General features: G+C 39.3%; 1 protein-coding gene across 1 annotated transcript in view; it reads left to right on the forward strand.

Moving 5' to 3' along the window:
* The window catches only part of LOC128648974 (glutathione S-transferase theta-1), a 108,246-nt gene that overhangs the window by 47,540 nt on the left and 33,112 nt on the right, over positions 1–27,594 (forward strand). Inside the window, exon 3 of the mRNA XM_053701972.1 lies at positions 26,181–26,331. Within this exon, the coding sequence (XP_053557947.1) occupies positions 26,181–26,331 (151 nt within the window). The remainder of the gene's footprint in view (positions 1–26,180; positions 26,332–27,594) is intronic.

Consider the following 27,594-nt stretch of genomic DNA (forward strand, 5'->3'; position numbering starts at 1 on the left):
CAGCAAAAGAGCTGAATGCCCTTTTAAGGGCAATGCCCAACAAATGCCCTTTTCAGGGCAATGGGTAGTTAAGTGTTTTTAGTGTTAGTTTTTGGGGGGGGTTTGGTGGGGGGGTTTACTGGTAGGGGGGCTGTGTGTATTTTTTGTGCAAAAGAGCTGATTATCTTGGGGCAATGCCCTGCAAAAAGTCCTTTTAAGGGTTACTGGGTAGTTGATTAGATTATTTGGGGGGGGGGGGCTTTTTATTTTCATAGGGATTAGGTGTAATTTATTTTAAAAAATTTAATTTTATTTTTTATTTTCTGTAATTCTTGCTTAAAGGGACAGTCTACTCCTGAATTTTGATTAGACTGCCCCATTAATTTATACATAGTTTATTTGTATTTTAGAAGTAGTGTAATTTTTTTTTTTTATTTAATGGTAACTTTAGTATTTTCTAAATTGGCTAATTTTAGTTTATTTATGGGGGATAGGTTAGGGGGGTTAGGTTAGGTTCGGGGTTAGGTTTATTGTGTTGTGGGCTAAGGCGGTTTAGGGGTAAATACTTGATTAGGTTTATTGCATTGTGGGTTAATGGCGGATTAGGGGTTAATAGTTTTAATAGGTAGTTTGCAATGTTGGGGTTTGCGGATTTAGGGGTTAATAATTTAGTTATTACTTGAGGTGTGGGTTTGATGGCGGATATAGGGGTTAATAGTTTAAATAGGCATATTGGGTTGTAGGGGGTTGTCGGTCTAGGGGTTAATACATTTAATATTATTAATGAGAGGGGGTGATTGCGGATATAGTGTTGGGCTTATTTTTGGGAGGCGTGTTAGACTTTTACGGGAGATTTGTTATTTTATTTAGTTTTCTTAGACGCCTGCAGTTTCTAAAGTGCCGTAAGTCACTAGCGACTCCAGAAATTTGTATTTACGCTCATTTCTGGACATCGCTAGTTTATCAGACTTACAGCACTTTATGAACTGCCGGCGGGGTTTATGTAATACCCCGATGTGCAAGGTGAAATTACGGACGGCGCAGGTTCCCACGCTTGCGCCGAAACCTGCACCTTATATTTGATCACGCCCCTAGTTGGGTGTTGGAAAGTTGCTTCTGAACCAAACAATGGCACTTGGGGAAGCTCGCACATCTGTAGCAACTGATTTCAGTGGATCCAAGCCACATGTGTCTCAACCGTTTGCAAAATCTATTTTTTTTTGTTCACCTAAAAAAATTTCTAAAGATTCCTTTCTCTCTCCAATTCTTGGAGGTGAGTAATTCTGGAAAGATTGTCTTATCACTGGTGATGATGTTCCAGGACTACGTTAAAGGGACATGAAGCCCAATTTCTTTTTCTTTCATGAATCAGAAAGAGAATATCATTTTAAAACCATATTCCAATTTACTTTATATTATTTAATTTGCTTCATTCTTTAGGTATGCTTTGATGAAGAAATAGCAATGCACATGGGTGAGCCAATCCACAAGGCATCTATGTGCAGCCACCAATCAGCAGCTACTGAGCCTATTTGGATCTGCTTTTCAGCAAAAGATATCAAGAGAATAAAGCAAATAAGTTAATAGAAGAACATTGGAAAGTTGCATGTTCTTTCTAATTCATGAAATAAAAATATTTGGGTTTCATGTCCCTTTAATATTCCACGGTGCATAAGTTGTCACCAAGGTGAGTCTATTAGCATTATCCCTGTCATATCCATACTTGGATGACCTGATTTTATAATTGTTCATCTCTTTTAATGGGATCCAAGTTATTACCTTTAACTAGATGAAACGTTGCCTTCAGGATATTCTCCAGTAATGGGGCAGCTTGACAACTTTAAAGGGACAGTCTAGTCCAAAATAAACATTCATGATTCAGATAGGGCATGTAATTTTAAACAATTTTCCAATTTACTTTTATCAACAATTTCTTTCATGTAATTAGCAAGAGTCCATGAGCTAGTGACGTATGGGATATACATTCCTACCAGGAGGGGCAAAGTTTCCCAAACCTTAAAATGCCTATAAATACACCCCTCACCACACCCACAATTCAGTTTTATAAACTTTGCCTCCCATGGAGGTGGTGAAGTAAGTTTGTGCTAGATTCTACGTTGATATGCGCTTCGCAGCAGGCTGAAGCCCGGTTTTCCTCTCAGAGTGCAGTGAATGTCAGATGGATGTGAAGAGGGTATTGCCTATTTGAATACAATAGTCTTCCTCTAGGGGATCTATTTCATAGGTTCTGTTATCGATCGTAGAGATTTCTTCTCCTACCTCCCTTTTCAGATCGACGATATACTCTTATATATATACCATTACCTCTACTGATTCTCGTTTCAGTACTGGTTTGGCTATCTACTATATGTAGATGAGTGACCTGGGGTAAGTAAGTCTTATTTCTCTTGTTAAGTGTGTTCAGTCCACGGGTCATCCATTACTTATGGGATATATTCTCCTCCCCAACAGGAAGTTGCAAGAGGATCACCCAAGCAGAGCTGCTATATGGCTCCTCCCCTCACATTTCATACCCAGTCATTCTCTTGCAACCCTCAACAAAGAAGGAGGTCGCGGGAGGAGTTGGAGTTTTTACTTAATTATTCTTCAATCAAAAGTTTGTTATTTTAAATGGTACCGGAGTGTGCTGTTTTTTTCTATCTCAGGCAGTATTTGGAAGAAGAAACTGCCTGCGTTTTCTATGATCTTAGCAGGCGTAACTAAGATCTGCTGGCTGTTCTCGACATTCTGAGGAGTGGGGTAACTTCAGAACATGGGAATAGCATGCGGGGTCCACCGCAAATGAGGTATGTGCAGTACAATATTTTCTGGGAATGGAATTGACTAAGAAAATACTGCTGTTACCCGTATGATGTAAGTACAGCCTTAAATGCAGTAGTAGTGACTGGTATCAGGCTGATAAATTTATGCACAGTAGAGTTATTTTCTAGGGACTAGAATTTGACTGTGAAAATACTGTTAATACTGAAATAATGCTCAAGCCTTATCTGCAGTGGTAGCGACTGGTTGCAGGCTTAGTAATAACTTTGCATGACATTTAAAGAAGTTTATTTTCAAAACGTTTACTGGCATGTTTTTCGTTTTGTGAGGTACTTTGGTGATAAATCCTTTGGGCATGAATTTTTTTCCACATGGCTAACGTATATTTCTGCAAAGAAACCGTTATATCAGGTCTCCCACTGTTGTAAATGAGCGGGAGGGGCCTCTTTTTAGCGCCTTGTTGCGCAGTTAAAATTCTTGCACAGTCTTCCTGCTTCTTCCTCCTTGATCCAGGACGTCTCTAGAGAGCTCAGGGGTCTTCAAAATTCGTTTTTTGAGGGAGGTAATCAGTCACAGCAGACCTGTGACAGTGTGTTAGACTGTGATAAAAATGTTTATTATTAATTTGATATCCGTTTTTTTGGGTACTGAGGGGTTAATCATCTGGTTGCTAATGGGTGCAATCCTCTGCTAATTAATACATTTAAAGTATTGTTGACTATAACTGAATTATTCTTTAGTTACTCAACTGTGTTTTTAAAAAAAAAAAAAAAAAAAAAAAAGCGCTGCAGCGTTTATTATATTCCTTGCAAACTTATTGAAAGTATTTTCCAAGCTTGCTAGCTTCATTGCTAGTCTGTTTAAACATGTCTGATACAGAGGAATCTGCTTGTTCATTATGTTTAAAAGCAGTTGTGGAGCCCAATAGAAATATGTGTACCAATTGTATTGATGTTACTTTGAAAAATCAATCTGTACCGCTTAAAAAATTATCACCAGACAACGAGGGGGCAGTTATGCCGTCTAACTCTCCTCACGTGTCAGTACCTTCGTCTCCCGCTCGGGAGGTGTGTGAGATTGAGGCGCCAAGTACATCAAGGCCCTTACAAATCACTTTACATGATATGGCTAATGTTATGAAAGAAGTATTATACAATATGCCAGAGTTAAAAGGCAAGCGCGACAGTTCTGGGTTAAGGACAGAGCGCGCCGATGACACGAGAGCCATGTCTGATACTGCGTCACAATTTGCAGAACATGAGGACGGAGAGCTTCATTCTGTGGGTGACGGTTCTGATTCGGGGAGACCGGATTCAGAAATTTCAAATTTTAAATTTAAGCTTGAGAACCTCCGCGTGTTGCTAGGGGAGGTGTTAGCGGCTCTGAATGATTGTGACACGGTGGCAATCCCAGAGAAATTATGTAAGCTGGATAAATACTACGCGGTGCCGGTGTGTACTGACGTTTTTCCTATACCAAAGAGGCTTACAGAGATTATTAGTAAGGAGTGGGATAGACCCGGTGTGCCTTTTTCCCCTCCTCCGATATTTAGAAAAATGTTCCCTATAGACGCCACCACACGAGACTTATGGCAGACGGTCCCTAAGGTGGAGGGAGCAGTTTCTACTTTAGCCAAGCGTACCACTATCCCGGTGGAGGATAGCTGTGCTTTTTCAGATCCAATGGATAAAAAATTAGAGGGTTATCTTAAGAAAATGTTTATTCAACAAGGTTTTATATTACAGCCTCTTGCATGCATTGCGCCTGTCACTGCTGCAGCGGCATTCTGGTTTGAGTCTCTGGAAGAGGCGATTCGCACAGCACCATTGGATGAGTCTCTGAGCAAGATTAGAACCCTTAAGCTGGCTAATGCGTTTGTTTTTCGGATGCCGTAGTGCATTTAACCAAACTTACGGCTAAAAATTCCGGATTCGCCATACAGGCGCGCAGAGCGCTTTGGCTTAAATCCTGGTCAGCAGATGTAACTTCTAAGTCTAAATTACTAAACATTCCTTTCAAAGGGCAGACCTTATTCGGGCCCGGCTTGAAGGAAATTATTGCTGACATTACTGGAGGTAAGGGCCACACCCTTCCTCAGGACAGGGCCAAATCGAAGGCCAGACAGTCTAATTTTCGTGCCTTTCGTAATTTCAAGGCAGGAGCAGCATCAACTTCCTCCACTCCAAAACAGGAAGGAACTACTGCTCGTTACAGACAGGGTTGGAAAGGCAACCAGTCATGGAACAAGGGCAAGCAGGCCAGAAAGCCTACTTCCGCCCTTAAGACAGCATGAAGTCAGGGCCCCCTTTCCGGAGACGGATCTAGTGGGGGGCAGACTCTCTCTCTTCGCCCAGGCTTGGGCAAGAGATGTACAGGATCCCTGGACGCTGGAGATTATATCTCAGGGATACCTTCTGGATTTCAAGACTTCTCCTCCACAAGGGAGGTTTCATCTGTCAAGGTTATCAACAAACCTAGTAAAGAAAGAGGCATTTCTACAATGTGTACAAGACCTCTTAGTGATGGGAGTGATCCACCCAGTTCCGCGGACGGAACAGGGGCAAGGGTTTTATTCAAATCTGTTTGTGGTTCCCAAGAAAGAGGGAACCTTCAGACCAATCTTAGATTTAAAAATCTTAAACAAATTCCTAAGGGTTCCATCGTTCAAGATGGAAACTATTCGGTCCATCTTACCCATGATCCAAGAGGGTCAATATATGACCACAGTGGATTTAAAGGATGCCTACCTTCACATACCGATTCACAAAGATCATTATCGGTACCTAAGGTTTGCCTTTCTAGACAGGCATTACCAGTTTGTAGCGCTTCCCTTCGGGTTGGCTACGGCCCCGAGAATTTTTACAAAGGTTCTGGGCTCTCTTCTGGCGGTACACGAGGCATAGCGGTGGCTCCGTACCTAGACGACATTCTGATACGAGCGTCAAGTTTTCAAAATGCAAAGTCTCATACAGAGATAGTTCTAGCATTTCTGAGGTCGCATGGGTGGAAAGTGAACGTGGAAAAGAGTTCTCTGTTACCACTCACAAGGGTCCCTTTTCTTGGGACTCTTATAGATTCTGTAGAGATGAAGATTTACCTGACGGAGTCCAGGCTATCAAAACTTCTCAATGCTTGCCGTGTCCTTCACTCTATTCCAAGCCCATCAGTAGCTCAGTGCATGGAAGTGATCGGCTTAATGGTCGCGGCAATGGACATAGTGCCATTTGCGCTCCTACATCTCAGACCGCTGCAACTATGCATGCTAAGTCAATGGAACGGGGATTACTCAGATCTGTCCCCTTTGCTAAATCTGGACCAGGAGACCAGAGATTCTCTTCTCTGGTGGTTATCACGGGTTCATCTGTCCAAAGGAATGTCCTTTCGCAGACCAGATTGGACGATTGTAACAACAGATGCCAGCCTACTAGGCTGGGGAGCAGTCTGGAACTCCCTGAAGGCTCAGGGATTGTGGACTCAGGAGGAGAAACTCCTCCCAATAAACATTCTAGAATTAAGGGCAATATTCAATGCTCTTCTAGCTTGGCCTCAGTTGGCAACACTGAGGTTCATCAGATTTCAGTCGGACAACATCACGACTGTGGCTTACATCAATCATCAAGGGGGAACCAGGAGTTCCCTAGCGATGTTGGAAGTCTCGAAGATAATTCGCTGGGCAGAGTCTCACTCTTGCCACCTGTCAGCGATCTACATCCCAGGCGTGGAGAACTGGGAGGCGGATTTTTTAAGTCGCCAGACTTTTCATCCGGGGGAGTGGGAACTTCACCCGGAGGTATTTGCCCAACTAATTCTTCGTTGGGGCAAACAGGATCTGGATCTTATGGCATCTCGCCAGAACGCCAAGCTTCCTTGTTACGGATCCAGGTCCAGGGACCCGGGAGCGGTGCTGGTAGATGCACTAGCAGCCCCTTTGGTTTTCAACATAGCTTATGTGTTTCCACCTTTTCCGTTGCTTCCTCGACTGATTGCCAGGATCAAACAGGAGAGAGCATCAGTGATTCTGATAGCGCCTGCGTGGCCACGCAGGACCTGGTATGCAGACCTAGTGGACATGTCGTCCTGTCCACCATGGTCTCTACCCCTGAGGCAGGACCTTCTAATTCAGGGTCCTTTCAACCATCCAAACCTAATTTCTCTGAGGCTGACTGCTTGGAAATTGAATGCTTGATTCTATCAAAGCGTGGGTTTTCAGATTCGGTTATTGATACATTAATACAGGCTCGGAAACCTGTTACCAGAAAAATTTACCACAAGATATGGCGTAAATATTTATATTGGTGTGACTCCAAGAGTTACTCATGGAGTAAGGTTAGGATTCCTAGGATATTGTCTTTTCTACAAGAGGGTTTAGAAAAGGGCTTATCTGCTGGTTCGCTAAAGGGACAGATTTCTGCTCTGTCTATTCTTTTACACAAGCGTCTGGCAGAGAATCCAGACGTCCAGGCTTTTTGTCAGGCTTTGGCTAGGATTAAGCCTGTGTTTAAAGCTGTTGCTCCTCCGTGGAGCTTAAACTTGGTTCTTAAAGTTCTCCAGGGTGTTCTGTTTGAACCCCTTCATTCCATTGATATTAAGCTTTTATCTTGGAAAGTTCTGTTTTTGATGGCTATTTCCTCGGCTCGAAGAGTCTCTGAGTTATCTGCCTTACATTGTGATTCTCCTTATCTGATCTTTCATTCAGACAAGGTAGTCCTGCGTACTAAACCTGGGTTTTTACCTAAGGTTGTTTCTAACAAGAATATCAATCAAGAGATTGTTGGTCCATCTTTATGTCCTAATCCTTCTTCAAAGAAGGAACGTCTTTTGCATAATCTAGACGTGGTCCGTGCTCTGAAGTTCTACTTACAGGCAACTAAAGATTTTCGACAAACTTCTTCTCTGTTTGTCGTTTACTCTGGACAGAGGAGAGGTCAAAAGGCTTCGGCTACCTCTCTCTCTTTTTGGCTTTGTAGCATAATACGCTTAGCCTATGAGACTGCTGGACAGCAGCCTCCTGAAAGAATTACAGCTCATTCCACTAGAGCTGTGGCTTCCACCTGGGCCTTTAAGAATGAGGCCTCTGTTGAACAGATTTGCAAGGCTGCAACTTGGTCTTCACTTCATACTTTTTCCAAATTTTACAAATTTGACACTTTTGCTTCTTCGGAGGCTGTTTTTGGGAGAAAGGTTCTACAGGCAGTGGTTCCTTCTGTCTAATGTTCCTGCCTTGTCCCTCCCATCATCCGTGTACTTTAGCTTTGGTATTGGTATCCCATAAGTAATGGATGACCCGTGGACTGAACACACTTAACAAGAGAAAACATAATTTATGCTTACCTGATAAATTTTATTTCTTTTGTAGTGTGTTCAGTCCACGGCCCGCCCTGTCTATTTGAGGCAGGTTCTAAATTTTAAATTATAACTCCAGTCACCACTGCACCCTATAGTTTCTCCTTTCTCGTCTTGTTTCGGTCGAATGACTGGATATGACATGTGAGGGGAGGAGCTATATAGCAGCTCTGCTTGGGTGATCCTCTTGCAACTTCCTGTTGGGGAGGAGAATATATCCCATAAGTAATGGATGACCCGTGGACTGAACACACTACAAGAGAAATAAATTTATCAGGTAAGCATAAATTATGTTTTTTTGTGACACTCTAAGCTATGGTTGGGCACTTTATATGTAAAGTTCTAAATATATGTGTTTAAACTTATATTTGCCATGATTCAAGATAATCAGTATTCCTTCATTCAGACTGTCAGTTTCATTATTTGGGATAATGCATATGAATAAATATTTTTTTCTTACCTTAAAAATTTTCAATTGACTTTTTTCCCTGCGGACTGTTAGGCTCGCGGGGGCAGAAAATACTTCAATTTATTGCGTCATTTTTGGCGCAAACAAGTTTGTTCGTTGTTACGTCATCTTTTGACGCATGTGTGTTCAGACGTTTTTTTGCGCCAAAAAATGTGGGCGTCGTTTTCGGCGTCAGCTATGGTTTGTAATAAGTTATCATGATAAACTTTTACATGCAGAATCCATTAGTATTTATGCTTTATATATTGCTATTCTTCTTACATCTTATGTACAAGATATACTTAGAAAATTTATAAGAATATGTTTCTGTTTCTATTTTAAAGGCTTTGTCTGACATCCTGCCTTCTAATAAAATGTTTAGGTCTTTTTCAAACTTCTTTTTTTTATGAAGTTTCAAAATGACCAACAACATACTGAATTATCCTTCTCTGATGGTGTTTTTTCTCATTCAGAATTTTTTCTTCATCAGATATTGACACTAGCAAATCTACTTTTTTATTTTTTATTAGAGTACATTTGTTCTTTGTTCAAAAGGTGTTGATTATTTTGGATATTGAAGTAACTAGTTCTTTTGATTTAAAAACTAGCTAACATTTAAATTCTGCTTACTTATCTTCTGTGGTTTCTTCAGAGGTTTTTTTCCAGTTCCTGATACTAGGGAATGGAATAGGCAGTTAGTTTTCAGTTTTGAGGAAATATTCCCCAAGTTAATGGGGCTATCTCTACTTCTGCTAAATTTACTATTATTCTTATAGCAAATAGTATTTATTTTTTTCCTTCAGATGGTCATATCTTATTTAAGGAAAATTATTTTCAGGTACTTTTCTTAGACCTGTAATTTATTTGGCTGATGTTGCAATTGCTTCATCTTTCTGGTTGGATACTTTAAGATCAAGTATCGGATTATGATTTGTTTAGCAATGTTAAAAGGACAAAATCTACTACTCATTTGGAGTTCAGACTAAGTGCTTTTGTATTGTCTTGTTTTCTTGCATTTGTTGATTGTGCAAGTCCAGTGTGTTGACTGGTACTTTAACTTAATTAACATGCTTATAATTTCATTTGTGTTGTCATTTTATTAAATATTTTCGCAAATGAGGTTTGATCTATGTCTTTAGCTATTTTAGCTAGAAGAACTTTGTGATTTCAATCTTGGAATGCTAAGTTTGATTTTTAAAATCCATATTTCTTTTTTTCCAAGATAATCAATTATTTGGTTCATAATTGGATTCAATTCTTTAACTGTTACTATGGGCTTTAAGATTGAGTTCAAAGACTAAAACTTTAAGCTTATATTAGTTTTCTGTTCTTATTAAGGAATGGAGTCCTGAATTCTTCCCCAAGTAACATGTTTATAATTGGAAGTTTTTTTCTTCATTCAATTAAGCTTTTTAAGAGTCTGCTCCCCAAATTTGCATGTAGGTGCGGTTCTTATTCCAGCTTGGCTGGTAGGGGGCAGGTTAAGACTTTTTTGAAATTTGTTTGGTTCTATTCGGTCCAAACTTCTTAGACTTTGGGTAAAGAATAGGATTCAGAGTAAAACCATCTGTGAGAAGTCTTTTTTTTCTCTATCGTATTCCAGCTATTCCAGTAAGACTAACACTTTCCTGAAGTGTGTTTCAGACCTATATGTTTTGGGTACTGGTGAAGCGCGGCTGGTCACCCGTTGGAGCTCAAGCGCTGCTCAAACCTGGAGTCTTCTGGCGTATTTATTCCAGTTCCATTTTTGGGAACTGGGTTTTGGGGTTTTATTCAAGACTATTCATTGTTCCAAAGATAGAAAATCTTTTTGAATTGTCATATAAATGTACCATCTTTTAGAATGGTGTTTATATGGTCTATTCTGCCTTTTTGGTCAGTGATGGCATTATTTGTTTACATTAGATACAATAGATCAGGGGTGTCCAAACTAGATAAAATGCTGGCTGAGCATCATCGGAAATGTAGTTCCAAAACCTCTGGAGAGCAAAGTTTGGACACCCCTGCAATAGATGCATATCTTCATTTTCTGTTTTCATTCAGATTATTTTTATTTTCTGAGATTCTCTTTTGTTGACAAGCATTACCAATTTGTTGCTTTTCCTTCTGGTCTAGCGACAGCTCTAAGAATCTTTTCAAGGTTCTCAGTGTTCCTTATTTGGACGGTATTGTGGTACTGGCTCAGTCTTTTCATTCTGTGGAATCTCATATGATTCAACTTTGTTGTTTCTTCAAGACATGGTTAGAGGATCTTTTTATCAAAAGCTCCTTGATTTTTCACACAAGGGTCACCTTTTTTAGGTTTCCAGATAAATTGTGTCAATGTTTTTGTCTCTAATAGACAAGTGACAAGTTTATTAGGTTCCGTTTGTCGGAACTTTCAGTCTCTATTACTTTCTTCAAGTTGCTATATATGCATGGAAGTTTTAGGTTTCATGGCTGAAGCATTGGATTCGATTCCCTTTGCTCATTTAGGAAACCTTTCCAGTTTCTTATACTGAATAATGGTGCAGGGATTCTAGGATATCACTTTTTATATCTTTGAATCCTAATGTTTAACTATCTTTGATTTGGTGGTTAAGATCACCATCATTTAGTTCTTCAGGTCTCTTCGGTTCTTTCAACCTGGACCATGATCTCTACAGATGCAAGTCTTTTAGGTTGGGAGGCTGTCTGAGGATCTCTGTCAGCACAAGGGGTTTGGAAATCTCAGGAGGCGAGAATACCATTTCATATTTTTGGATCTCCGTGCATTCTCAGAGTTCTTCAGTTTGGTTTCTTTTGCAGAAGAGACGTTTATTGTTTTTTCAGACAGACAATGTCACAACTGTGGCGTATGTCAATCATCAGGGTGGGACTATCAGTTCTTAGGCTGTGACAGAAGTATTTTGGATATTTGCTTGGGCTAAATCCAGCTTCTATGTAATTTCTGTGGTCTTTTTCCACAGGTATAGACAATTGGGAAGCGGATTATCTCTGTTAAATCAAGCTTTACATACGGGAGAATGGTCCTTTTACCCAGATATGTTTTTCAATTTTTCAGATGTGAGGGTTTCCAGAAATAGATCTGTTGGTATCTCATCTAAAAAAAAAGGAACTTCCCAGGGGCCTCTTCAGGTCCGGGGATCCTCAGGCGGAAGTAGTGTATGCATTGACATTTCCTTGGAATTATCAATCTGCCTATATATTTTTTTCATCTCTGGTTCTTCTTTTAAGAGTGATTTTCAAAATCATCAGAGAGCAATCTTTGGTATGGCTGGTGGCTCTAGCATGGCCACACAGGTTTTGGTATATGGTTTTTGTTTGGATGTTCAGTTGCCAATCTTGGTTACTTCCATTAAGGCCAGACCATATATCTTAACATTTGTTTTGTTTTTTTCATCAGGAATTCAAATTATTAATTTGATGGTATGAAAATTTAACGCTTAGTACTTAGTCATAGAAGTTTCTCTGACTCAGTAATTAATACTATGTTGCAGGCTCGTAAATCTGTGTCTAGTAGGATTTATTATCGAGTTTGGAAGATTTACATCTCATGATGCTCTTCTTATGAATTCTCTTGGCATTCTTTTAGAATTCCTAGGATTTTTTAGTTTCTTCATAAGGTTTTGTCTGCATGTTCCTTGAAAGGACAAATCTCTGCTTTTCTTGTGCTGTTTCACAGTAAAAATTGCTAAATCTTTCTGATATTCATTGTTTTGTTCAGGCTTTGGTTCGTATCAAGCCTGTCATTAAGCTATTTTCTCCTCTTTGGAGTTTTAATTTGTTTATGAAGGCTTTACAGGCTCTTCTGTGTGAGCATATGCTTTCTTTAGACATTAATTACTTTCATGGAAAGTATTGTTCTTTTTAGACATCTCTTCAGCTAGAACAGTTTTTGAATTAACTGTTTTTTCTTGTGAATCTCCTTGTTATGATTTTTCATCAGGATAAGGTGGTTTTTGATGTCCTCATTTCAATTTTCACCTAAAGTTGTGAATTCTAACAACATTAGTGGAGAAATTATTGTCTTTTCCTTGTGTCCTAATCCTAAGTATTCTTTGGTAAGATTCTTACATTCTTTGGATGTGGTAAGAGTTTTGAAATATTATGTTGAAGCTACTCAGATTTCAGACAGACTTCTAGTCTATTTGTTATCTTTTCTAGTTTTAGGAAGGTCAGAAGGCTTCTGCCATTTCTTTGGCATCTTGGTAAAAGCTTTTGATTCATCATGCTTATTTGGAGTCGGGTTAATCCCCGTCTCAGAGGATTACTGCTCATTCTACTAGGTCAGTTTCTACTTCCTGGGCTTTTTAAGAATGAAGCTTCTGTTGATCAGATTTGCAAAGCAATGTCTTGGTCTTCTTTGCATATTTTTACTCAATTCTACCATTTCAATGTTTTCTCTTCTTTAGAAGCAGTTTTTGGTAGAATAGTACAGGCAGCTGTTTCAGTTGGATTCTTCTGCTTATAATTTCAGTTTTTTTCATTATAGAAATTGAAACTTTTGATTTGGGTAGTGGATTAATTTTTCAGCGGAATTGGCTGTCTTTATTTTATCCCTCCCTCTCTAGTGACTCTTGCGTGGAAGTTCCACATCTTGGGTATCTGCTATCCCATACGTCACTAGCTCATGGACTCTTGCTAATTACATGAAAGAAAACATAATTTATGTAAGAACTTACCTGATAAATTAATTTCTTTCATATTAACAAGAGTCCATGAGGCCCACCCTTTTTGTGGTGGTTATGATTTTTTTGTATAAAGCACAATTATTCCAATTCCTTTTTTTGATGCTTTCGCTCCTTTCTTATCACCCCACTTCTTGGCTATTCGTTAAACTGAATTGTGGGTGTGGTAATGGGTGTATTTATAGGCATTTTAAGGTTTAGGAAACTTTGCCCCTCCTGGTAGGAATGTATATCCCATACGTCACTAGCTCATGGACTCTTGCTAATATGAAAGAAATTAATTTATCAGGTACGTTCGTACATAAATTATGTTTTTGCTTTGTTCTCTTGGTATTCTTAGTTGAAAGCTTAACCTAGGAGGTTCATCTGCTAATTTTTTAGACCTTGAAGGCCACCTCTTTTCAGAATGCATTTTAACAGTTTTTCGCCACTAGAGGGTGATAGTTCTTGGTTTTCATATAGATAACACTGTGCTCATGCACGTGAAGTTACCTGGGAGCCAGCACTGATTGGCTAAACTGCAATTCTGTCAAAAGAACTGAAATAAAGGGGCAATTTGCAGAGGATTAGATGAGAGGTAAAAAGTATATAAATATAACTGTGTCGGTTATGCAAAACTGGGGAATGGGTACTAAAGGGATTTTCTTTTACAAGATACGATGAGTCCACGGATTTCATCCTTACTTGTGGGATATCGTGTCCTGGTCAGCAGGAGGAGGCAAAGAGCACCACAGCAGAGCTTGCCTGTGTTAGTGTAGGGAGAGGTAAAGTGAGGTGTTAGTTTAGATTCTTCAATCAAGAGTTTTTTATTTTTAAAATGGTACCAGTGTGTGCTATTTTATTTAGGGTGTAGCCGTATTCCTTGTCAGCCTCTAGAGTAGAGCTACAGGTGGCTTTAAAGCAATGGGAACTGGTGGGATTCACTTTTCACTGCGCCTCCCATACTATGTGCTGCCCTGCTGATGATGGTCTTAACAGATATTATCTAAGACCCTGTTTGTTCCCACAGGCCTACAGGAGGGGAAGAAGGACCTCTTGATTGTGTGGGACAAGGCATGCTGTCGCTCAGCATAGAGGTATGTGCAGTCTTTAAATTCTGGGACATAAAGTAACTCAGAATAGACTGTTGTTTTCCCTATCTGATGTGAGGGGTCTTTCACCTGGGGTCTTTATTGACAACTACAGTGCGTTGGATCACCAAGGGTTGCTATTGCAACTGGCGGCCTGCATTGTTACAGTTACGACTGCGGCTGCTTATTGGTTTGATGCTTTGGAAGAATCTCTTAAAACTGAGACTTATTTGGAAGAAATACAGGATAGGATTAAAGCTCTCAAATTAGCTAATTCATTTATTACTGATGCTTCTTTGCAGATTACCAAATTGGCAGCTTAGAGTTCAGGATTTTCCATTTTAGCACGCAGAGCCTTTTGATTGAAATCTTGGTCTGCGGATGTGTCATCTAAGTCTAAGCTTTTGGCCATTCCTTACAAGGGGAAGACCCTGTTCAGGCCTGACTTGAAGGAAATAATTTCTGACATCACGGGAGGTAAGGGTCATTCCCTCCCTCAGGATAAGAAGTCCAAAGAGAGAGGTCGACAGAGTAATTTTTCGTTCCTTTCAAAATTTCAAGGGAGTTCCCCCTTCCTCTTCCTCTAAACAGGAAGGGAACTTATCACAAACCAAGTCCACTTGGAGACCCAACCTGTCTTGGACCAAGGGTAAACAATCAAGAAGCCTACTGCTGTTTCCAAGTCAGCATGAAGGGTCGGCTCCCGATCTGGGACCAGATCTAGTGGGGGGCAGACTTTCTTCGTCCAGGCTTGGATAAGAGATGTTCAGGATCCTTGGACACTAGAAATTGTGTCTCAGGAATATCAGTTCCCCAGAGGAAGGTTTCTTCTTTCTAGATTATCTGCAGACCAGATTAAGAGAGGTGTTCTTACGTTGTGTAGGAGACCTCTCTTCCATGGAAGTAATATGTCCCGTTCAAATACAGGGACAGGGGTTTTATTCAAATCTCTTTGCAGTACTTAAAAAAGAGGGAACGTTCCAACCTATTTTAGACCTCAAAAGTCTAAACAAGTTTCTCAGAGTTCCATCATTCAAGATTGAAACTATTCGTACCATTCTACCATTGATCCAGGAGGGTCAATTTATGACTACCGTGGATTTAAAGGATGCATATCTTCATGTTCCTATACACAGAGATCATTAAGTTCCTGAGGTTTGCCTTCCTGGACAAAACTTTTCAGTTCGTGGCTCTTCCTTTCCGTCTGGCCACGGCACCCAGAATTTTCACAAAGGTTCTGGGGTCTCTGCTGGCGATTCTAAGACCATGGGGCATTGCAGTGGCGCCTTATCTGGACGATATTCTGATCCAGGCGTCGTGTTATCAGCTAGCAAAGTCTCATACCGACATTGTTCTATCCTTCCTGAGGACTCACGTATGGAAGGTGAATCTGGAAATGAGTTCACTAGTTCCTCAGACAAGGGTTCCTTTCCTGGGAACTCTAATCGACTCTCTATCCATGAAGATCTTTTTGACGGAGGTCAGAAAGTTAAAGATTCTGCATACATGCCGAGCCCTTCAGACCAATCCTCGGCCGTCAGTGGCTCAGTGCATGGAGGTAATTGGATTGAAAGTAGCGGCGATGGACATCATTCTGTTTGCTCGTTTTCATCTCAGACCTCTGCAACTGAGCATGCTCAGTCAGTGGAATGGAGAAATGTATCTCCTCAAATACATCTAGATCAGGAGACAAGGGACTCTCTTCTATGGTGGTTGTCGCTGGATCATCTATCCCAGGGGACATGCTTCCGCAGACCCTCATGGGTGATAGTGACAACGGATGCCAGCCTGATAGCATGGGGAGCAGTCTAGAACTCCCTGAGGGCCCAGGGTGTATGGACTCGAACGGAGTCTCTACTTCCCATCAATATCCTAGAGTTGAGAGCAATATTCAATGTGCTTCAAGCTTGGCCTCAGTTGGCTTTGGCCAAGTTCATTAGATTCCAGTCGGACAACATTACGACTGTAGCTTACATCAATCATCAGGGAGGAACAAGGTGTTCCTTAGCAATGACAGAAGTAGCCAAGATAATTCGGTGGGCGGAGGCTCACTCTTGTTATCTGTCTGCGATCCACATCCCAGGTGTGGAAAACTGGGAAGCGGATTTTCTGAGCAGACAGTCATTTCATCCGGGAGAATGGGAACTTCATCCTGAGGTTTTTGCCAACCTGATTCTCAGATGGGGCAGGCCGGAGTTGGATCTTATGGCGTCTCATCAGAATGCCAAGCTTCCGAGATACGGGTTCAGGGATCCCCAGGCCGAGCTGATAGATGCCTTGGCAGTACCTTGGTCTTTCAGCCTAGCTTATGTGTTCCCTCCATTTGCTCTCCTTCCCCGGGTGATTGCTTGAGTCAAACAGGAGAGGGCTTCGGTGATCCTCATTGCTCCTGCGTGGCCTCGCAGGAGTTGGTATGCCGATCTGGTGGACATGTCATCTCAGCCACCGTGGAAGCTTCCATTGAGGAAAGACCTTCTCATTCAGGGACCCTTCCATCATCCGAATCTAGTTTCTCTGCAGCTAACTGCTTGGAGATTGAACGCTTTATTTTATCTAAGCGAGGGTTTTCTGATTCGGTCATAGATACCTTGATTCAGGCACGTAAGCCTGTTACTAGGAAAATTTACCATAAGATATGGCGTAAATATCTTTATTGGTGCGAATCCAAGGGCTACTCATGGAGTAGGGTTAGGATTCCCAGGATTTTGTCTTTTCTCCAAGACGGATTGGAGAAAGGGTTGTCAGCAAGTTCCTTAAAGGGACAGATTTCTGCTTTATCTATTTTGTTACACAAGCGTCTGGCAGATGTTCCAGATGTTCAATCTTTTGGTCAGGCTCTGACTAGAATCAGGCCTGTGTTTAGACCAATTGCTCCTCCTTGGAGTTTGAATTTAGTTCTTACAGTTTTTCAAGGGGTTCTGTGTGAACCTATGCATTCCATAGATATTCATTTACTATCTTAGAAAGTTTTATTTTGTTGCTATTTCTTCTGCTCGCAGAATATCTGAGCTTTCGGCATTACAATGTGATTCTCCTTATCTTATGTTTCGTTCGGATAAGGTGGTGTTACGTACCAAACCTGATTTTTTTTTTTTTCCTAAGGTTGTTTCAAATAAAAATTAATATTAATCCAGGAAATTGTTGTTCCTCCTTGTGTCCTAATCCTTCTAAGAAGGGGCGGCTGTTACATAATTTGGATGTGGTCCGTGCTTTGAAGTTTTACTTACAGGCAACTTTTCGTCAATCGTCTTCCCTGTTTGTTGTGTTTTCTGGGAAGCGTAGGGGTCAGAAAGCTACGGCTACCTCTCTCATTTTGGCTGAAGAGAATCATCCATTTTGCATATGAGACTGCTGGACAGCAGCCTCCTGATCGAATTACGGCTCATTCCACTAGGGCTGTGGCTTCCTCATGGGCATTCAAAAATGATGCTTCTGTTGAACAGATTTGCAAAGCTGCAACTTGGTCTTCTCTTCACACTTTTTACAAATTTTACAAATTTGATACTTTTGCCTCGTCTGAGGCGGTTTTGGGGAGGAAAGTTCTTCAAGCAGTGGTGCCTTCCGTTTAAGTTCCCTGTCTTGTCCCTCCCTTTTCATCCGTGTACTATAGCTTTGGTATTATATCCCACTAGTAAGGATGAAATCCGTGGACTCATCGTATCTTGTAAAAAGAAATTTATTCTTACCTGATAAATTTGTTTCTTTTACGATACGATGAGTCCACGGCCCACCCTGTTTTTATATGACAAGTCACCTCTGCACCTTGGCTTTTCCTTTCTCTTCCTAACTTCGGTCGAATGACTGGAGTGGGAGGGAAGGGAGGAGCTATATATACAGCTCTGCTGTGGTGCTCTTTGCCTCCTCCTGCTGACCAGGACGCGATATTCCACAAGTAAGGATGAAATCCGTGGACTCATCGTATCTTGTAAAAGAAAATCCCTTTAGTACCCATTCCCCAGTTTTGCATAACCAACACAGTTATATTTATATACTTTTTACCTCTCTGGTTATCTTGTATCTAAGCCTGCAAATTTCCTTATCTATCTTTTAAAACAATAAAAATTCTGGTGTAGACTGTCCCTTTAAATGAGGCTGCTGCTCCATGCTTCAGCTGTCAGTAAGTGAAGTATAGCTGTGCCAGTGGTGCATACCATTAAGGACAGACATGCAAGTTTCAATCCTCTCTCGTATTCTAAGGGGTGATGCCAAGACTAGTTCACTTGGCACCCTGGCTCCAAGGTCTATCAGGCCTTGTGGTAAAGCATTGTTTGTTTTCTCTGTATTGATGCTGTGAGATTTCTGCTAAATTTCTTTCATGTAAGTGGCAAGAGTCCATGAGCTAGTGACGTATGGGATATACATTCCTACCAGGAGGGGACAAAGTTTCCCAAACCTCAAATGCCTATAAATACACCTCCCACCTCACTCATACCTCAGTTTTACAAACTTTGCCTCCTTAGGAGGTGGTGAAGCAAGTTGTGCTTGATTTTCTTCTGTGAAAGGCGCTTCTAAGCATATTGAAGCCCAGTCCCTCTCTAAGTACAGTGTTTGTCTGAGGGATGTGAATTGAGTATTGCCTGATGATACCAGGTTTTCGCCTATGGGAAATCTTTTCTAGGGCTCTATGTAAATTCGGTTGCGGGGATTCATCTGCTGCCTCCCTTTGCAGATCAACATTATACTCCTCTACCATTACCTCTGCTGATATGTTTCAGTACTGGTTTGGCTGTCTACTATTTGTGGATGGGTGTCTTACACGGTAGGTATATACTTTTATTATATAAGACATTCTCAGCTATGGAAGGCACTTTATATTATAAAGTTCTTAATGTATATTGCATATATTAGCCATGAGGGTTCAATTATAGGTATTAAATATGAGTATATTGAAACTATGATTTATGAGTATATTAAAACTTTTATTATACAATACAATTAAAACAATAACAATTGACCAGTTTCAGTGCTAAGTACTATTAGTCACTATTCATATAATCATTCATGGATCCATCTGATATATTAGAAATACATTAAAAATACAAAGTTAAAAAACAGATGTAAAAAACACATATAAAGGTTTTGACTAAATACAGCTTATCCTATCTTATGCAAACAATGTCCATTATGTTATCTCTCAAACCAATAAGTCTTAGTCCAAAATGTTTGTAGAATTTAGTGTGTGAGTCCTCACAAATAAGGTAGAAGTTCTGCTTAATAGTGCAATAGTGTGTCGAAGGTAGTAATCCAAATCCCTGTGAAGTGACCAAATCCAAATATAAAAAAAATAAAATGTATAAAAAAAACTCAAAAAAATCCAATATTGTTAGTGAGTTAAAAAATTCTTGTGTTCTCAAAAAACTTAAAAATATCAGAAAATCATAAATAGAAAAAATATGAAAAAATATAGGAAAATAAGAAAATATAAAAAAACAAAAAAGTGTGAGAAAATATACTGTATGGTGCTCCTTAGTTCTAATAGAATAAGTGATCCTACAGAAGGTAGCAATACTCCAAAGTTTCTAGTAAATCGAAGATAGACAAAATATTCCCAGTGTGGACCTGTGGAATAAAAAATACAAAATAGTGCAAAATTGCTTATAATAACACAAATATGAATGAAATGAGGCTTACCATAAATAGCAAACGCGTTTCGGCCCTGTAAGTACAGTCTTGAAAAAAGCCTAAGGAAGGGCCGAAAAGCGTTGGCTATTTATGGTAAGCCTCATTTCATTCATATTTGTGTTATTAGAAGCAATTTTGCACTATTTTGTGTTTTTTATTCCACAGGTCTACAGTGGGAATATTTTGTCTATCTTCGATTTACTAGAAACTTTGGAGTATTGCTACCTTCTGTAGGATCACTTTTTCTATTAGAACTAAGGAGCACCATACAGTATATTTTCGATTTTTTCTTTTACATTTTTCAAACTCACTTTTTAGTTTTTTATATTTTCTTATTTTCCTATATTTTTTCATATTTTTTCTATTTATGATTTTTTTTGATATTTTTAAGTTTTTTGAGAACACAAGAATTTTTTAGCTCACTAACAATATTGGATTTTTTGGAGTTTTTTATACATTTTTTCGTATTTTGTGGCGCAAATATTTTTGACGCGAAATTGCGCCTGCTGTGACGCCAATTTGCTTTTCTTCAGTGCATTGTTCTTGCCGTTAAAATTTGTTATATTAAAGGACAAGTCAACACAGTAGATTTGCATAATCAACAAATGCAAGATAACAAGACAATGCAATAGCACATAGTCTGAACTTCAAATGAGTAGTAGATTGTTTTTTCTGACAATTTTAAGTTATGTCTTTTTCCACTCCCCCGTACCATGGGACAGCCATCAGCCATTCACAAATGCATACAAGCTTATTCTTGCACATGCTCAGCAGGAGCTGGTGACTCAAAAAGTTTAAATATAAAAAGACTGTGCACATTTAGATAATGACAGTAAATTGGAAAGTTGTTTAAAATGGCATGCCCTATCTGAATCATGAAAGTTTAATTTTGATTGAGTGTCCCTTTAAGCCTCTCCCTCTGATGCTTGCCGTTCTCATTATCTTATAGAGAGCTATGATGCTTTCTTTTATTTTTATTTTTTGTTTTTAAGAATTTCATCATAAGCATTTTTTCCCATTCCTGAAACTGCTATATTGAGGAAATTGGATATTTCGTTTAAACCTTATTTTTTCTTTTTATTACATTTTGCAAGATGTCTCAAACTGATCCTGCCTCTGTTACTTTGGGAACTAAGCTGCCTGAACACAATTCTACCAAAGCTAATTGTGTTTATTGTAAACAAGTTGATCTTATTTCTTCAGATCAATTATGTGGCATTTGTTATGACAAATTATTGCATGCTGATAAATGTTTCTATAAGTACAAATACATCTACTGTTATTCCTTCAGTCTATTCCTGCAGATATTAAAAATTAAATTGTTGCAGCCATAGAAAAGGCTATGAAAAGGCTATAAGTTTGAAAAGGTCTTTTCAAACTTGTCATGGATCTAATGATATTTCAGTATGCTGTTGGTCAGTACAAAATTCCTCTTCTGATGGGGGTTCCTCTGACTCAGGGGATCCTGCATCAGAGACAGAAATTGTCAAATCCTTTTTTTATTTAAAATTGAACATATTCATTCTCTATTAATGAAGTATTGTTAACTTTGGGTATTGAGGAGTCTAGTCCTCCTGATAGCAAAGCTAATAACCGTTTAAATTCTGTATTTAAGACTTCTGAGGTTACTCCTGAAGTTTTTCCTATTCCAGATGCTATCTCCAATATGATTACTAAAGAATGGTCTAAACCTCTTATAATCCTTCTTCTAGGTCTAAGAAGCTATATCCTTTACCTGTGGCTAGTCTAGAGTTTTGGGAAAAGGTCCCTAAGGTTGATGGGGCTATTTCCACTCTTGCCAAAAGTACTACTATTCCTATGGAAGATAGTACTTCTGTAAGTTCCCACGGGAATAGGGCCCTCAATCCCTCCTGTATGTGTTTGTAAATTTTGTCCTGTATCTAACAAGTCTTGTATTGTTTTATTTAAATGAATTGTATCCATGGACAGCGCTGCGGAATATGTTGGCGCTTAATAAATAAAGTATTATAATAATAATAATAGAAAGGAAGCTTGAATCGTACCTTAGAAGAGCATATTTACATACTGGCTATATTCTTAGACCAGCTATTTCTATGGCTGATGTTGCTGCTGCTTGTTGGACAGTTTAGCACAGCAGTTATCAGATCCTGAGCCATCTAGCATTGTTCTTTTACTTCAACATGCAAATCATTTAATTTATGATGCTATTTTTGATGTCATTAAGATTAATGTCAAATCTATGTCTTTAGCTGTTTTAACTAGAAGAGCTTTATGGCTTAAATCGTGGAATGCTGACATGGCGTCTAAATCTAGATTATTATCTCTATCTTTTCAGGGTAATAATTTGTTTGGTTCACAATTTGATTCTATTATCTCCACTATCACTTGGGGTAGGGGAGTTTTTTCTACCCCAAGACAAGAAATCTAAGGGTAAATTTAAAGTTACAAATTGTTTTCGTTCCTTTCGTCAGAATAGAGAATAGAAAACCTCTCCTTCCCATATGGCCTCTGGCTCTAATTGGAGACCATCTCCGAATTGGAGTAAATCCAAGCCTTATAAAAAAACAAACAAATCCAGCCCCTAAGACTGCATGAAGGTGCGGCCCTCAAACCAGTTCTACTGGTGGGGGGCAGACTAGGTTATTTCAAGATTTTTGGACAGATTCTGTCCAAAATCATTGGATTCAGAATATTGTTTCTTAAAGGGACACTGAACCCAAATTTTTTCTTTCGTGATTCATATAGAGCATGCAATTTTAAGCAACTTTCTAATTTACTCCTATTATCAATTTTTACTCATTCTCTTGCTATCTTTATTTATTCTCTTGCTATCTTTATTTGAAAAAGAAGGCATCTAAGCTAAGGAGCCAGCCAATTGTTGGTTTAGAACACTGGACAGCACTTGTTTATTGGTGCTGTCCAATCAGCAAGGACAACCCAGGTTGTTCACCAAAAATGGTCCGGCATCTAAACTGATATTCTTGCTTTTCAAATAAAGATACCAAGAGAATGAAGACAATTTGATAATAGGAATAAATTAGAAAGTTGCTTAAAATTGCATGCTCTATCTGAATCATGAAAGAAAAAAATTGGGTTCAGTGTCCCTTTAAGGTTATTGAATAGGTTTCAGAATAACAGCTCCCATGGGAAGATTCTTTCTTACTCATGTTCAGAAAAACCTGAGCCTTCAAGGGTTTGTTTGAAGTGTGTTTCAGACCTAGAGCTTTCAGGGGCGATTGTACCAGTTCCTCAGCAGGAACAGGGTTTCTATTCAAATCTATTCATTGTCCCAAAGAAAGAAGATTATATTTCAGACCAATCCTGGATCTGAAAACTTTAAATCGTTTTGTAAGAGTCCCAACTTTTAAGATTGTGACTTTTGTTCAGCAAGGTCATTTCATGTCCACAATAGACTTACAGGACACTTATCTTCACATTCAGACCACTATAGTTTTCTGAGATTCTCTTTTCTAGACAAGCATTACCAATTTGTCGCTCTTCCATTTGGCCTAACAGCACCAAGAATTTTCTCAAAGGTTCTCTGTGCCCTTCTATCTGTAATCCGAGAGCAGGGTATTGCGGTTTTTCCTTATGTGGACGCTATCTTGGTACTAGCTAAATATTTTCATTTAGCAGAATCTCACACAAAACAACTAATGTTGTTTCTTCAAAGACATGGTTGGAAGATCAATTTACCAACAAGTTTCTTGACTCCTCAGACAAAGGTCACTTTTTTTTTTTAGGTTTCCAGGTAGATTCAGTATCCATGACCATTTCTCTAACAGACAAGAGACAAATTAAATTGGTCTTAGCTTGTCTAAACCTCCAGTTACTATCATTCCCTTCAGTGGCTATGTGCATGGAAGTTTTAGGTCTCATGATTGCAGCATCGGATGCAATCCCCTTTGCTCGTTTTCATATGAGACCTCTACAGCTTTGCATGTTGCACCAGTGGTGCAGGGATTATACTCTAATATCACAGTTGATATACTTAAATCCCTCAACTCTCTCTAACCTGGTGGTTAAACCATCATCTTATTGTTCAAGGGGCCTCCTTTGTTCATCCTTCCTGGACTGTGATCATGACAGATGCAAGCCTTACAGGTTGGGGAGCTGTCTGGGGGTCTCTGACAACACAAGAGGCGAGGTTACCAATGAATATTTTAGAACTCTATTTTCAGAGCTCTTCAGGCTTGGCCTTTATTGAAGAGAGAACTTTAAATTCATATTCAAACAGACAATATCACAACAGGGGTATATGTCAATCAAGGGAGGACTCGCAGTCCTTTAGCAATGAAAGAGGTATCTCTGATACTTTCTTGGGCGGAATCCAATTCTTGTCAGATCTCTGCAATTCAAATCCCAGGTGTAGACAATTGGGAAGCGGTTTATCTCAGCCGTCATTCATTACATTCGGGGGAGTGGTCTCTCCATCCAGATGTGTTTTCTCAACTTATACAGATGTGGGGTCTTCCAGAAATAGATCTGATGGTCCAGGGATTCAAAGGCGGAAATGATTGATGCTCTAGCAGTTCCCTTGTTTTGTTATGTCTTTCTGATAGCACCAGCATGGCCTCACAGGTTTTGGTATGCTAACCTTGTCCGAATATCCAGTTGCCAGCCTTGGTCACTTCTTATAAGACCAGACCTTCTGTCTCAAGGCCCAGTTTTTCATCAGGATCTCTAAATTTGAAAGCATGGAAATTGAACATTTAGTTCTTAGTCATAGAGGTTTCTCTGACTCGGTAATTAACACTATGATACAGGCTTGTAAGTCTGTTTCAAGGAAGATTTATCATAGGGTTTCAAAAACCTATATTTCATGGTGTTCCACTCATGATTATTCTTGGCATTCTTTTAGAATTACTCAGATTCGACAGTTTCTTCAGGATGGTTTGGATAAAGGTTTGTCTGCAAATACTTTGAAAGGACAAATCTCTGCTCTTTCTGTCTTATTTTTTAGAAAGACTGCTAAGTTTCCTGATATTCACTGTTTTTGTTCAGGCTTTGATTCGTATCAAACCTGTTATTAAATAAATTTCTCCTCCTTGGAGTCTCAATTTGGTTTTAAAGATTTTGCAGGCTCCTCCTTTTGAGCCTATGCATTCTTTGGATATTAAACTACTTTCTTGGAAAGTGTTGTTCCTTTTGGCTATCTCTTCTGCTAGAGGAGTTTCTGAATTGTCTGCTCTCCCTTGTGAGTCTCCTTATCTGATTTTCCATCAAGATAAAGCTGTTTTGCAGACTTTGTTAAAATTTTGCCTAAGGTTGTGAATTTTATCAATTTCAATAGGGAATTTATTGTTCCATCTATGTCCTATTCCTAAGACTTCTCTTAAAAGGTTTTTGCATTCTTTGGCTGTGGTAAGAGCTTTGAAATATTATGTTGAGGCTACTAAAGATTTCAGAAGGACTTTTAGTCTATTTGTTAATTTTTTTTCTGGTTCCAGAAAAGGTCAGAAAGCATCTGCCATTTCCTTGGCATCTTGGTTGAAGCTTTTGATTCACAAAGCTTATTTGGAGGCGGGTCAGTCTCCGCATCAGCATATTACAGCTCATTCTACTAGATCAGTCACCACATCATGGGCTTTTCAAGAATGAAGCTTCAGTTGATCCAATTTGCAAAGTAGCAACTTGATCTTTTTTGCATACATTTACTAAATTTTACCATTTTGATGTGTTTGCTTTTTCGGTAGTAGCCTTTGGTAGAAAGGTTCTTCAGGTAGCTGTCTCAGTTTGATTCTAGTGCCTGTGATTTGAGGGGGTTTTTAAACTTTAAAGAAAACTTAATTATTTTTTGGATTTAATTTCTCATCGAAAATACCTGTTTTTATTTTATCCCTCCCTCTCTAGTGACTCGTGGACTTCCACATCTTGGGTATTATATCCCATACGTCACTAACTCATGGACTCTTTCCACTTACATGAAAGCAAACATAATTTATGTAAGAACTTACCTGATAAATTAATTTGTTTCATAGTGGCAAGAGTCCCTGAGACCCACCCCATTTTTTGGGGGTTATGATCTTTGTATAAAACACATTATTTATCCTGTTTTTTTTATGCTTTTACTCCTTATACACCTCACTAACTTGGCTATACATATAACTGAGGTGTGAGTGAGGTGGGAGGTGTATTTATAGGCATTTGAGGTTTGGAAACTTTGCCCCCTTCTGGTAGGAATGTATATCCCATATGTCACTAGGTCATGGACTCTTGCCACTATGAAATAAATACATTTATCAGGCAAGTTCTTACATAAATTGTTTTTTGCTTGTCTTCTAGTACTGCAATCCTTCTGTACCTGGCTCGTAAATTTAATACCCCCGATCACTGGTACCCGTCAGACTTACAGAAGCGCGCTCTTGTCGATGAATACCTTGCCTGGCAGCACACTAACACACGTCCCCATGGGTCAAAGGTCTTTTGGTTAAAGGTAAGTCTCTATATAATACATGGACCACTAACAGCTATGATGTAGTTAGCTTGTGGAGTTTCTGTAGAAAGTTTTGTAACTGTCAAAATCTCTAAGGAACATGATCTCTAACCGTATATTGTGGGAGTACAAGGTCTCTAGTTAAAGGGACAGTAAAGTCATAATTAGACATTCATGATTTAGAGCATACAATTTTAAACAACTTTCTAATTTAATTTGCTTCTTTCTTTTGTTATGCTTTGCTGAAAGTTATACCTAGGTAAGCTCGGGAGCAGCAAATAACCTAGGTTCTTGCTGCTGATTGGTGGCTATATATATTTCTTTCATGTAATTGGCAAGAGTACATGAGCTAGTGACATATGGGATATATAATCCTACCAGGAGGGGCAAAGTTTCCAAAACCTCAAAATGCCTATAAATACACCCCTTACCACACCCACAATTCAGTGTTTTAGAAACTTTACTCCTATAGAGGTGGTGAAGTAAGTTTGTGCTTGATTTTCTTCTGTGATATGCGCTTCTCAGCATTTTGAAGCCCGATTCCTCTCAGAGTACAGTGAATGTCAGATGGATGTGAATAATAAAAAAAGAAGGCGCCACCATAGTGCACAATCAGATGTATAGAACACGCCAATAAAACAAGTAAGACCGTACTTACAAGATGTATGACACTTGAGAAGTGTCACAACCGCCTTCTGGACTGTTATAGAGTCGTCCAGCTAACTCCCCCTGGTTTGTCTCTGAAATCCTTTTGAACGTGAGAGCGGCGATGACAAAGGAAACCTGTATCCAGCAACCGTTTCACAGAGCCGGCTCGTCCTGTAATAGCCAATAATGCTATAGATACAATGTATCAGGTAGAAAAGTGGATAAGAAATAGTTTGTGGCAAAAGTCTTGTAAAAGCAAACAGACTTTATTTTCAGTACAAAAGCACAACGTTTCTCAGTCTCTCCTGACCGTTTCCTCAGGTGCAATATACATAATGATTTAAAACACAAACTTTTATTGCCACATTCTCGGCGTCTCCTAAAAAGAACAGCGCATGCGTGAAGGTGTGACCACTGGTAGAGCTTCCATTGGTGGCTGGATATCCAATGAAAAGAGCAAAAATGCTCAAGCCTCTGTGTGTAGACAAATCATTAGCGCTAGCCGAATAGATATGTTATTGGTGAGTAACCACCAGCGAAAACAAAATGCTCGATCATGTGAGCATATTTAAAACATATGCGTCTTAGGCACTAAATAGGAAGCATCGGGGGTTA

Source organism: Bombina bombina, chromosome 2 (genome assembly GCF_027579735.1).
Source record: "Bombina bombina isolate aBomBom1 chromosome 2, aBomBom1.pri, whole genome shotgun sequence".
NCBI lineage: Eukaryota > Metazoa > Chordata > Amphibia > Anura > Bombinatoridae > Bombina > Bombina bombina.